At 39.2% G+C, this 13,515-nt stretch overlaps 1 protein-coding gene across 6 annotated transcripts; it reads right to left on the bottom strand.

Annotated features, from left to right (window-relative positions):
- Positions 1-509: 509 nt before the first annotated feature.
- LOC128265455 (proline dehydrogenase 1, mitochondrial) lies at positions 510-12,941 on the bottom strand. 6 transcript variants are annotated; one of them, XM_053001469.1, is made up of 12 exons: positions 12,767-12,941; positions 10,562-11,114; positions 6,359-6,480; positions 5,427-5,513; positions 5,064-5,245; positions 4,243-4,278; positions 3,680-3,744; positions 2,990-3,168; positions 2,741-2,915; positions 2,322-2,675; positions 2,077-2,254; positions 510-2,010 (listed from the first exon to the last, which is right to left on the bottom strand). In XM_053001469.1, exons 2-12 carry the CDS (start codon positions 11,027-11,029, stop codon positions 1,805-1,807), a joined length of 2,052 nt encoding a protein of 683 aa, XP_052857429.1. In that variant the 5' UTR covers positions 11,030-11,114; positions 12,767-12,941; the 3' UTR covers positions 510-1,804. The 6 variants fall into 6 exon arrangements, with proteins under 6 accessions (XP_052857429.1, XP_052857433.1, XP_052857428.1 ...); XM_053001473.1 differs by lacking the exon at positions 6,359-6,480 and adding an exon at positions 6,761-6,882 and having other exon boundaries at positions 10,562-11,108; positions 12,767-12,939; XM_053001468.1 differs by lacking the exon at positions 6,359-6,480 and adding an exon at positions 6,761-6,882 and having other exon boundaries at positions 12,767-12,938.
- Positions 12,942-13,515: the final 574 nt, after the last annotated feature.

The raw sequence follows: 13,515 nt of genomic DNA, 5'->3' as shown, positions 1-13,515 counted from the left end.
ATTAAATACAATGTATATCAAATACAATGTATATTAAATTGCAAAATTGAATATTAAAACACTTTAATTAATGTGACAAATATTCGATTTAAAATAGTTCCTATTTATATATTATATTTAAAAGTGTCCAGCTAAATTTCACACGGTAGGATAATAAATATTGTATTTGCTAATTAACAATAGGAAGTTTGAAACCCTACTGTTTTATGATGTATGGCGTTAGGTAACAAACAAACCCCACAGACGAAAGGGCACTAAATCATGCCCACTCTTTCTAACCGAATACGAGGCAGAAAATAAATGTACGAGTCACATTACTCAAATTACCAGTAGATCCGTTGTAAATCACAGCGCTGATTGTCCAGCTGTCCAGCTGGAGACCATTTAAGCTCATCATACTGAAAGTGCCGGGAACAACAGAACACACACATCACCATTAGTGGCTATTTGGGTAATTTCCATTTCGCCGGCGAATCGCAGTAAGATGAAATTAAAGCGACGCAAGGGGCTTCGTTTTTAACATTTTATTATTGTCATTGAAATAGTTAACATTCATACAATTATTTATTCATTTATTTATAGCGTTTATGCAATACAATAATAATAATCATGAGGATAATAATAAAAAACTATAAGAATGGCCAAGTCTTTCTGTCTATATAGTTGTCTGAGCAATCGAAACGTGTAAACGGAAATGGAAATGGAAACGGAAACGGAAACGAACAAAATAGGGAAACAGAAGGCGGTTTCGGTTGGGCTTTCTCATCCATCGACTATCGTAGTAATGACTTTTATAATATCGCTTTGTTAATCGCTAAATTTAACATATACATTTAAGTTAATTTAGCATAATCGTAATAAAACTTGCTAGGTGTAGGTATAGATATACGCGGTTATCCCTGGTTCCTATGGACAGTAGTATTTGACTATTTCGGATGGGATGGCCACGAGCTGGAGGAACAAATGCCCTGGACTCTCTCTCTCTCTCTCTCTCTCTTGCTCTCTCTTTCTCACGCTATATATAGTAGTAGTAACTTAGGGAAAAACCAACATGAAATCACATCGCAAATGAAGAATGGATAAATAATAACTGATATTCTGATACTGAGAAAGAGGCACAAACACGAAATTAATGAATCTAGACTAAAATGCAGCCATACACATACATGTATCAATGTAGATATAGATCGGTACATATATCTATAAACGTTTTTCTCTCATTATATTGTATATAATATGTATATACTATATTGATTTATGCTTTATTTGTTACGATGCTAAAAAATGTTCTTTTCAATTCAATCCCCTTTTTCAATATCCTCGATGTGGATTCCCACATTCGTTTCCTTCCTTCATGTTTTTTACGTTTTTTAGTTTTGTTTTTTTTTTTTTTTTTCATTATTTTGTTTTCTTTGTAACACACATACAGAACTCGTTTAGATTATTGTTGCAACAAGACGTAAAAATATACATATTTCATAAAAAAAATGACCATCGCTCAGTGCTACCGTCTCTAACTGAAGTTGTTTGTGGGTGAAAAAGATCCAGCGGATCTGAATGAGGGTACACACAGTGAGTAAGAACATCCTCACTCTTTTGCAGGACCTTGGTATATACACAAGTCTTCATATATATACTTTAGATATACGCAAATTTCAAAAGAGTAGTAAGAACGACAAAAAAAAAAATACATTAAAATATACCCGAAGCGATCGACTGCCCGGCGATATCCTCAGTTGGATACATTTGGCAACCCATCTACCGGTTCGGGTTCGTGTGAGTGATTCCATCCATCCAGGCCAGCTTAGATGGGCACATAGTTGCCCTTGGGCTTGTAGAACCACTGGCCGCGCAGCAGACGGCGTCGGATCTCGGAGAGCAGCAGGCGTTTCTCCTTCTTGATCTTCTTCAGCACGCCCTTGTTCTCCTGGGCACGGCGCGACAAGTAGGGCAGCACCTCCTCGACGGGGCCATACGGGATGTACTTGTAGGCCGAGTAGCCCGCCTGACCTGTAGTCGGACAAAGATCATCAATTAGTTATGCAGAATGCTGGGGTTTTACACATAGAAACCCACCCAGTGGGAAGGTGATGTAGTCGCACATGCCCAGCAGTTGGCCAAAGCAGATCACCTTGTCCTCCGGCGAAATGCCAATCTCCTTCATCTGCTGGATGGCAAAGCGTACGGTGTCTTCGTTGTGCGAGGCCACCATAATTCCAATCTTCCTGGCATCGTCATCACAGTCCTTCATCAGCTGTGATTATTCAAATTATTCTCTGTTAAATTTGATTAACTAATTGACTAGATCTAGAATAGCGCACCTTAATGCGTCGCAAGCACTCGGCCAGCGTCTTGTGATACATGTCCGTGGTGGCCTCGAACGTGGGATTGACCGGATCCGGATAGCCCAGCGACTTGGCACGGTCCCGCTCCTGGTCCATATAGGCACCGCGTACCAGCTTGGCGCCGAAATAGAAGTTCTGTCGCTTAGCCTGCTCCAGATCGGTGTTCACCTCGCGAAAGGTTTCGCGCAGGTAGCACTGGTACGTATTGAAGACAATGGCCTTCTCTTTGTTGTACTTTCGCATCATCTCCAGGGTGATGCGCGAAATAGCCGGCTGAAAGTATGTCTGCTCTGCGTCCACCATGATGCGCACATCCAGATCGGCAGCAGCCTATTGTGGGTTGCATTTACCTAGTTGAGTCTGATCGGAGTAGTCTAATCTGAGGATGATCTCACCTTTACAATCGTGTTGAGACGACGGATCATGTTCCTGAACATCTCCTCCTCCTTGGGCGGTATTTGTGAGATCAGTCGACGCATCTGGCCGGTTTGGGAATCTGGCACACGGAACGTATCGCTCAGCTGCGAGTCCTCGTCTACGATGCCCGACCAGGGGAACAGATGCAAGATTCTAAAAGTGATTGATTGACAACAAACGAAGGGAATGAGCTCGGGATCGCGGTTTCGAGGTATGCAAGAACTAACCCCTCCTTGTCGGACGTCACATTGTTTAAAAATTCCTTCACATCCTTATTGTCGCCCAGCGAGGCATAATACTTCTCGAGATCCTTGATGGTCTTGTGGTGAGTGAGCACATTGCCCTGACCGCCCACCATGTCTTCCATGTACTTGCGTGTGCGCATGATCACCTCGGACAGTTGCAGCTGAAAAGGTGAGTGGAAAAGGTCGTTTGAGGGAATGCGTTATATATTCTTTTAAATAACTTCTTATATATTTAAGCTTGTTGGTTAGAAACATCTAAATAATGCTAGGAGAAACTGCACATGGGACACTAGACATATACAAAGTCGCAAAGCTTCAACTCTCTCGTTAAATATTTGCGAATAATAGTTTACTCCTAACCAAAACCTTTTTAATGCTCTATAGAACCTTTTTTTTTAGATTAATGCTAACTTACAAACTTCTTAAATACAAAACATAAGCTTTCATAAGTTACCCTTTAAAAATGAACAAACATTTCATTTAAACATGTTTTTTAAATATTCCATTGTATTGGCAAGAGAAACATTTAAGAGCAAGTAGGTTTTACTGTTCATTAACACCAATTAACTTGTTTTCGCTTTGCCATTTATTGACACCTATTACCCTGTTCCTTGAATAAATTGAACTTCTCAATTATCTGTGAGTCGAGGGGATTACATTGTGCTAACTTACCAGCAATTGTGGACGGCCCAAGGCGGTGAGTTTAATGGCGGTGATGCCCGTTCCGAAAGTAGCCCCTGCAGGTGGATATTCCAATCAGTCGATGGTTGGTGTTTGGTTTGTTGGAAATGAGAGGCATTTGAAAAAAGAGCAGAGCAATCGGTGAATGCGATGCGGTGGCAAAGGCGAAGTTCGGTAAGCGGATTCTATGGGTACACACAACATACATACATATATCTCTAGCTACGACACTTTACAAATATCAAATGATACGGATACGGATACGTTTACGGATTGAGATACAGATCTAGATACAGATAGTGCTACAGATACAGATACAGATACAACTACAATGCCGGCTACAACCAGCCACACAGATCAACATCAATTAGCTAAAAACGCACACGAAATGGCCAAAAAGTCAAACTCGTTTGCTTTGCTCTGTCGAAACACGGACTTGGCCATCAATGGTTTACTGTTTTGGGTACTTTTTGAGATACTTGTTGGATAGTTTTCAGGAGTTACTTTTTTTTGGTGTTTTTAGGAATGTGTGTGTTTTTAATTTCTCGGCTTACCCGTGGCCACTGCCCGGGGCGCCTTGTGATCGTCATCTTTTCATTTTGGGGATTTTGCAACGATTATTTTGATTTGATTTTAGGTTTTTTGATTTATGTTGGGGGTAATCGATTATCGATGGGTTGGTGCCATTTTTTTGGGATTTTCGGGGAGGGGGGGAAAAAAGAATTTATTAATTATCAATTACAAATTTCTTCAAGGACAGATTTTGAGAAATTTTCAAATTTAAGAAGGAGAAAGCCTAGCAGGGGACAGCCTGAAACCCCAAAAGCATTGAACTCTACGTGCCTTACGTGGATTGTGGGAAACTACATCTGACGGAATGTTCTATCCAAAAAAAATATATATATTCGTCTTAACAGAAGAAAACTAAAGTGCTAAATGGGTAAATAATGTAGGCAATATAGACAACTCTTATTCATATTTTACTTCAATGTAAGCCTTATTTTTTAACCGTCTTTAGCTTTTTTCATTCATATGATATGAAATCAGGTTCTTGAAATTAAAGAATATTAATCTATCCAAAACAGATTAATATTCTTTAATTTCAAGTCCATGATTTCAAATATTTTCTTAGGTCAAGACTCCTTGTATCGTGTCATACATTTATTCCATATAAATCAAAACAAACAAAAAAATTAAACTTCATGCTTAACTATCAATAAAGATGCTGTTGCTTTACACGATCTAAAAGTGAAACGTTTGTACAGATGGAAATTGGGGGGGAAACTTGCATGCCGCACAACAACACCAGATGATGGGTGGTGGGAGGAATCGGTTTTTTTGGGAATCGGCCAATAACAACTGGCCAAGGACATACCCGAAACGGCCTCCAGACACTTGATGAATATCTCCATGTTGCGCTCGCAGGTGGCCTCGTTCAGGTAGAAGTAGGTGCGAGCACTGCTCACCTTGTACCGCCGATCGGCGAAGGACTTGTCCACATGATACTGAGGCATGCTGCCCTCCTCCTTTCTGTCGCCCGCACTGGAAACGGATGATCTGAACAGAAACGCAAAACGGGATTAGATGGGCCAGAATAATAAAACAGCACTTTTGGCATACAAGTTGCCTTTTTTTTTATAATTGTCAAGAATAACTTTCAAACAAGAGAATCTCATAAATAAAATATAAATTTGTAGTTTTATATCTTATTTAATAAAAATAAATAGGCAAAACTTACTCAACTTCACGTTTCTCGGCCTCCTCCTGGGTGATATCCTCCTCAACGGAATAGTCAAGAATCGGTTTGACGCCAAACGATCTTAGTCTGCAATTGTCAGAGTTCGTTAGCTTAAGTTTGGATAGGCGTTATAAACACAAAGTGTTAGTAATATAAAATAATTTCGAGTATGGTTTGGTTAGCGGTCTGTTGAGAAAAGGTTGAGTGCAACATTCTTCCATTTTGTTTTTTATTCTTGTTAAAAAGGGATCAAGTTCGGATTGGGAATACGGATCTAATGGTTTGAGAAGATCTTTCATGCTAACCACATGCCACATTACAGGGGGTTTGACTCCCATAATTTATGGTTTTTCAGTGCTTGGACAATACTTTAGATCATTAGTAGCAAACATGTGTGTGGATATAAATATATTGTGATATACATACATAGAAAGATATGTCAAAATAATAGCACTTAGGTTTTTCCTAAATTAGAGATTTTTAACTGCTTTAAAATGATGCATTGAAACTATTAAACATGTTGAATTAAATAAATTCGTTTAAGCTAAACTAAACGATGTCGAATTGAGCGGAAAAACATAGCTTCACATAGGCATTAAAATCGGAATATTGGTGTTTTAAGTTACATTTAATTTTTGGGATATCTGCAAGGATATACAAACTTTTTGAACTTTCATTATAATAATATACTTCGAGAAGTTAGCAAACTTGCATCATTCTTAGATAATAGTTAAACCAACAAAAATTATTATATTTTTTGCTAACTTCATAAGAAGTCACTTTTAATAATAAATATTTAAGTACGACAAAGACAACTTTGAATCGAATTTCAAATGCTATTTTTTGACTACAATTGTATATATGTATATCGAATATTTAAGGATGCGTTGGATGCTGAGGGCGTAGTGGGGGGGGTGGTGGGGGAGGTTAACCTCTCTAGGGCGGGCACGATCGTGTGCCGATTCTCGCCGGCCACAAAATGTCCATAGAAACTGGACTTCATCAGCAGGACGAAGAGCTTTTGGCCGAGCAGGTTGCGTGCCAGTTTCAGCAGCTGTATATCGGCGTTTTCGACGATTTTCGATAGTTTTCGGGTGTATGATTTTGTTTGAAAATTTTTTTTTTTTTTTTAAAGGATTCCATTACAAACAAGTGTGGGCATTTAAGCGTGTTTTGCATAACCGTTTCGCAGCCCGATTCGAGGGCAAAATAAAAAATGAAGAAAACACAAACCATAGGGGCGGCAGAAAGCAATATATAAACGAAAAAGAAAAGAAAAGAAAAAAGAAAAGAAAAGGCGATAAGTGAGTGGGAGTGTCGTGGTGGGCAATTACCTTTCCAATGTGGGTATGATCTTGATCTGATCCTCGCCGGCGACAAAATGGCCATAGAAGGTCGCCTTCATCAATGCTGTAAATAACCTTTGACCCAATATGTTCTTTGACCATTTCATAAGCTGCGGATTTTTCGTTTGTTTTGATCGGTTTTGTGATGTATATTTTAAGTAAGTTTTTCGGTTATAGTTTTATTGTTGATTTTTTTTTTCAGTTTTTTGTTATGTTATGTAAAGCGACAAGAATTTAATTTAATAAAGTTGTAATTTTTTGTTGAGATACAAAAAGATAAAAAGAAACCAAATACCATCGATTCTAGCTGAGATTTCTCTTCCATTTTTGCTCTTCACTGGTACGTTACGTTTGGTCAACGAGTGGGATCCCACATAAATCATTTGGAATTTGGCCAAAAGTCAAAATAAAAAACGTGAACCAAGTCAAGGCCAAAACTCTTTGCCAAAGTCCAACAACACGTTATGGGAAAGAGGTGGAAAAATGCGACACAACTGCGGAGGCGGCAATGTGTATTATTCTTAAAAGGCTGGGATGTTATTTAAAGGAGTGCCAACTCAACACGCACATAAACATTCGGCTAACAAATCCAGCCGAACAGTCAAAGAAACCAGATCCATCGCAAATCCATCAACCCAAACACATTTTTAAGCAAATAAATAAAAATAAAAGCAATATCAAATAGGATTTCCCTTAAACATAGAACATTTTTACTTCAATATTGCTTATTCGACTTTAAATTTGGGCCCTTGTTTATATCATTCACTACTTTTTTTAAATCATAAATCAAAGCTGTTTCTTTTCAGCCAATTAAAGTCACACTAGGACCTGTTCTAGTTCTCATTTTTACCTAATGCAGGACTATTCTTTGTGTAAGTTCTTAAAATGTTTCAAGACGCAATTAAAACAAGAAGAACAAAATCTGAATATGGAATGGAAGGAATAGGAATTAACACACTCTAATTTTGAAACGGATTAAACTTTATAAGTTCAATAATTTGATATTGAGTTTGCTTTGAGATAATAGTTTCACATTAAGCAAGTTAAAGACAAACTATATGAAACTGGAAGTAATTCACCAGGTAATAAATTGTCAAAAGAATCTCACTTGGCGACCTGGCAAAAGGCAGGAAAAGATCAACAAGCTTGGTTTTCACTAAGTTTCCAGTTTCTCCACTCATTCTTTACAATAAAAACAAAAAAAAGCAAACGGAAAAACTGAGAAAAAACAAGAGCATTGCCCTTTGATAAATTATTCCTGGGCACGTGTGTGCTCCGTTTGATGCGGGATCCATCAGATGAATGAGATTCAGAAGAGCAAAGAGCATGCAGGAGGCAGTCGTCGTCTGGGAAGAACCGGTTTTGTTGACAGCACTAAAGTTATTAATTGAGTACTAAGTTTGGCGAAAAAAAAAACACACAGCCGACAATATATAAATACAATATCAACCAAAACTGGTTACATAAATCGAATTCTTGTTTCTTATATTTCGGGTATTGTATGTTTTTGGTAGCTTTTTCGGTGCTTCCTTTTTTCTTTTATTTTGGCAAAGAATTTTTACCCGAGGACAGGTGTTTGCCGTTGATCCCTGGCCCCCAATGAAAAAAACCGACCCACAGCTAACACTTCCCCCCGGTCACCTGCCCGCTTTTCCCTCTTTTACCTTGTTTTTTTACCCATCAATACCCATTCTCACACATCACGAGACTCACACCGCTCGGTTGCAAAAAGCAATCGACGCGATACTGTAAATAGAAATAACAAAAAAAAAAGTAGTACACTCTTACGAAAAAATCGACCAAATTTAGTTAAAACAAGTTTTCTATTAAATGCATAAAAAAAATTATTAAAACATGTTATCAAATATCCCTTTACCTAAGTACTATTTCTGTATAAGCTATTGTAAGGGATATATTTGTGTGGTATATTTAAAAGAAAATTATTAGATCAAATTTATATTTGAAATCATGGGAATTTACTAAAATATTTCCGAAAAACTTATATATGTATGAATATGAATTCCTGATGTTTAAAATTGAACAAACTCAAAATGGAATTTGTAAAGATATATTGACAAAGAAGACGTTGTATTTCTATCATTTGATACATAAATCATGTTTCTCTAAGCTGTTTTGGATTTTTAAAAATTGTTTTTCGTATTGTTGTGCCGTTCTTAACGATATAATCAAACAAACGAAAGAACGCGATTTTCTTAAATTAAAAATCGTAGTGGGAAACCATACTTAGAAAAGCCTAATTAATCATGCTCAAGTGTCATAATTTTTTTGCGCCACGACAAAATCAAATCTTGTTAGCCTTACTTAGTTTTAGAAAATCCACAACTTATTAAAACCATCGTTATAACTTTAAGTTTTATCACAAAAGAAATATTATTCAAGATTTTTGTAAGTGTATAAAATCTATAGGTGAGACGTGGGGTAAAGTCGATGCCTGAGTAATGCCACATGTGATGCCTCGAGCTCCTGACAGTTGAGAGAATATTCCGTACGCCAGCCATTTAGCCAACCATTTATGAAAATTGCACCGAGGAGAATAAAGATAAATAAATAAAAGTCTTGGCGACGCATGCACTTTGAGTAATCGATAAGCAATCAAACGACTGCCATGCGATAACAACGCCATCGTCATTAAATATAAACACGCTATGGAAAATGGGGAAAATGCCAGTGGGGTTTTCTACCGATTTTGATTGGCGCTCATTCGGGGGCCTGACTATATAATGGCCTATACTATATGCCTATATAATCCATATGTGCGCCGCTGAGCAAATACGCACGAGTTAAGAGCAAGCAACGAACAAGGCAAGGTCACTATTGCCCGCACTCCCCTCGGAAATTTGCATGGCAAGGTTTCCCCTCTTTCCTGCCATCAATCAGGCACTCATTCAATATTTTCTGTGCGACTGCAGCACCTGCCAGAAAGTGGCAACAAATGCAGCAAGCAATTAGCCATGAATTCATCAAAACGAGTGGGGGAACAGGAAACCTCCCAGGGGGTCAGTGAATTTAAAAGCGGAAGGAAAGCGGAAAATCAGAAGAAAGACGGCCAAGCACCTGACACGGTTTTTGGGTGCCAGGAAACCTAGATTCAGTTGAATGGGAGCAGCAGGTGGAAGTTCCTAAACAAAAAAAAAGAAAAACTTTCAAGATGGCATAAATAAGTAAATTACAGAATATCTGTAAAAAAGATTGCGAAAGAAATACAATGTTTCTATAAATACATTAATTATTAATTAGTAGTAGATCAGAGCTGATCAAAGCTACTATAGAATGAAAAAGCCCAATTTATCATAATCAAATGCGGTTGGGCCTGCAAAAAACTTTTGTTGGCCTGTGTTATAGTTATTAAAGATCTTAACTGAAGAAACAACATCAAATATTACAAATATTATTACAATTCGTTAAATATTATTATAAAATGCACATCTAATTACCCGTTGCCTGGTTTAATAACACGTTTTAAACAATATTTAGGGTTTTAGGGCGATCAGCAATCTCATTGACCCTGGAGCTGGAACCTAATATTCACATAATGGCTTTTGTTATGGGGTTAGAGATAAGTGATTCTGCAGAAGGTTCCACTTAAGATTCTTGTATAGAAATTGGTGCAGCCAACTCTTACATGACCTCCCCTCACTTCTCAGCAAACGGAACCAGAAAAAGAGAGAGCAAGCTCAGCTAGGCGATAGATTGGACCAAAAGGTGGGTCAAAGGACGCAGGACGGCGCAAAAGAAAGGAGAAAGCGAGGAGGAAGGCGGCGAACTCACCGTCATGTTATGCTCGACCAGCTTCTCGCTGGAACAGATCATATAGACCAGATAGGCGCGCATCAGCTCGCCGGTGGTCTTGCTCTTGAAGGCGGCAATCGGATCATTGAAGGTCACGTCCAAAGGATCCCTCTGCGGCGAGCCAGCGGGCGAGGGGCTTTTCTCCTGGGACGACTGCTGCTTCACCGATCGCTTCACAGTCTCGCCGGCAACCAGATCCGGTTGAACCAATGTGGAGGCCTGCATCGGCCGCTCGCCGGAGTGCAGATAGCGGACCCCATTGACACCGTTTGCGAACTCCGATGCTGATCCTTCTCCGGTGGTGATGACGGTGCTCCTCCTCCTGTCACGCTGATGGAAGCTCCGACAGGCGGCGACGGCCACGGAACTGCTCGACTTGCTGCTATTACGGCCGTAGACCAAACTGATGGCTGTTCGTTGGGCGCTCAGCGAACGGAGTAGAGCCATTACAAGGAATTCTTCGGTTTATTTGGGTTATCTGCTCTCCGCGTTTTGAAAAGGATATTAATACAAACTCCAATTTCGGCTGTTGCTGCAAAAAAAACAAGGCAAAATCAGAGATAAATTTAATAAAATCTCAACAAATCATCACGAATCTGAGGCACGGCAGTGGCGTTTGTGGGGTTATATTGAAGGGGGGCTTTCGAACCTCTCTAAGAAAAATCACAGTGAAAGCAGGTTCAATTATATTAAAAAACAAATGAGTACAACGTTAATAAGAATGTTTATTGACATTTATTATTATTATATGTTCAAAAAGTGACAACACGTAGAGAATACAAGCACATTAATGATTCACAAATTTTGTAATGTGTCATTCAATAAATTTGTCACTGAAATTATTAAATTCCTACATTTTTCTAACACGAAAATTAAGTATTTTCCCGAGGGGGCTCTTTAGCCTCTTTAGACCCCTGCAAACGCCACTGATCACAGCTGATTGTGCTTGATTTACGGAGAGCTTTTCGTTTTGGGTCGTTCTCTTTTTCTCTCGCTCGCTCTAAATGTTATACAACAACTGCGAAAAACGTGAGGCGGAGAGAAGAACGGGAGAAGCCGAAAAAACAGCACAACACACAAACACACGTACGCGAGTACACCTCCGAAATGTTCAATTAAAATAAAATTCAATTTCTGGCCTGAGATCTGTCTTATGCTTTTGTTTGTCGTTTTGATTTCTTTTTTATTATTTATTCTATTACGCTCTCAGCGTTGTATACGCCGCAAAAGCACGACACCAAATGTCAAAGACGCCTGAGTGAGATGCGAATTTAGCGGCGAAGTTCGGCGAATTTAACGAAGCGAAACGAAGCAGGACACGAAGAAGAGAATGTCCTGTTCGCCGCAACACTCGTGTTTATGTAACTGTAGATGTAAATGTAACTGGAACTGTGACTGTGTGACGTCACAGGCATGCGAGCCCCTTTGATTTTGATTCAGCATTTGTTTTGATTTAATTGAAATGCGCCGCAAACACACACTAATTGGTGTTAATTGCGACCGCCTCCTGATTCCCCCAATTTTCCTTCTCTATTTTCCTCTTATTTCTCTCATACTGTCGTTTTTTTTTTATTAATTAGCAGTCCGCCAAATAATCGCCAGACGAGAAGCTGCAATCAAATCGAAAAAAAAAACTTGGCGGGTTTCATTGCACAGATTTCATTACACTTCATTATGGTTAAATCTCAATCCCTGTCTTGCCTTGGTTAGAGGGAGACGGAAAGCTAGCAAACTTAAATTGCGAATTCATCAGAATTGTTTTTTACTTTTTCATTTTTTTTTTTGTTGCTATGCGGCGAATTTACCTATTATATAACACTGCCTGCTTCTCATTCGCTCTCTCTGTTGGGATCCTTTTATGATGTGTATGACACAACGCACACACACGTACACTGCTAAATTTCTCCTGCCTTTCCTACCATATTCTTTTATTTTCCGCTTTGCGGTTTCTCTTCGCTTTTTCTCGTTTAATTCCCCTTTTTCTCGCTGCCGTTTTTAAACAAGCTATGGAGACTAGAAACAAACCATAAAACAAAAACAGGGTAAACAAATAAGCAAGTTAAGCCGAAATTGGTGATTTCCTGCGGTGAAAATTTTGTACTATCGCCAAAGAATTTTCCGGGAAAAACGCCTGTGTGTTTGACAAACATTGCACAGCCGCCTGGACACTTTTCTTTTTCTCACCTCACAAATGTCACAAGTACAAATTTAATAACTATTGGGTTTATGTTCTTTCCGCTCGAGGGTTTTAGGTTTTTTGTTGCTGCTGCGCGGGAGAGACGTGAGCACGCGCGAGAGGGAGAAAACAACTGCAAGGGTCTGAATTCGCGAACAAACTGAAACTGAAACAAACGAAGCGAAATTAAGGCCAACACGGCGAAAGCTCGTCCAAAAAAGCTTGCGAGGAATGGTCAAAACGATTCGGAAGTACGGAGAAAGGGGAGCATGAGTAAGGCTAGAGGAGAGTACGGGAAATAGAGAGGAGGTGTGGCGCGGCACCCCCAGCAGCTGTTTTGCCAGCACGTGAGCAGAAAAAAAAAGCAATGGAATCGAAAATTAACCGCCATCTTGTCCCCTTTTTTTTTGCCCAATTAAAATCGAGTAGCTTATCTACGCCCCTGACGGTTGGCCAAGGAATCATTCTTATCTTATCAGCGGACCCCCACTCTCCGCCCCTCTCTCTTAACCGCTTGCTCTCTCTCCTTTCGCCGCCCACTCAGTTTTTTCAGCCGGCTAAAAATCAAGTTTTACTGGCACTTAGCAGCACTGGCCAGGCAAACAGGGTTGATTTGAGCACAAAGCTGTTAAGATATTTATCGATACCAATTGTAACGCTCGCAAATTTAAATTCAAAACCCCACTTAGTGGTTAAAACTACAAAAAAAAAGCTGACTGGGCTTTAAGTGAAAACTGTAATTTATCATAGAATTTAT

The sequence above is a fragment of the Drosophila gunungcola genome, unplaced genomic scaffold (genome assembly GCF_025200985.1).
Source record: "Drosophila gunungcola strain Sukarami unplaced genomic scaffold, Dgunungcola_SK_2 000125F, whole genome shotgun sequence".
NCBI lineage: Eukaryota > Metazoa > Arthropoda > Insecta > Diptera > Drosophilidae > Drosophila > Drosophila gunungcola.
Note: the sequence above shows the minus strand (reverse complement) of the source record. Positions and strands in the feature narration are given on the sequence as shown.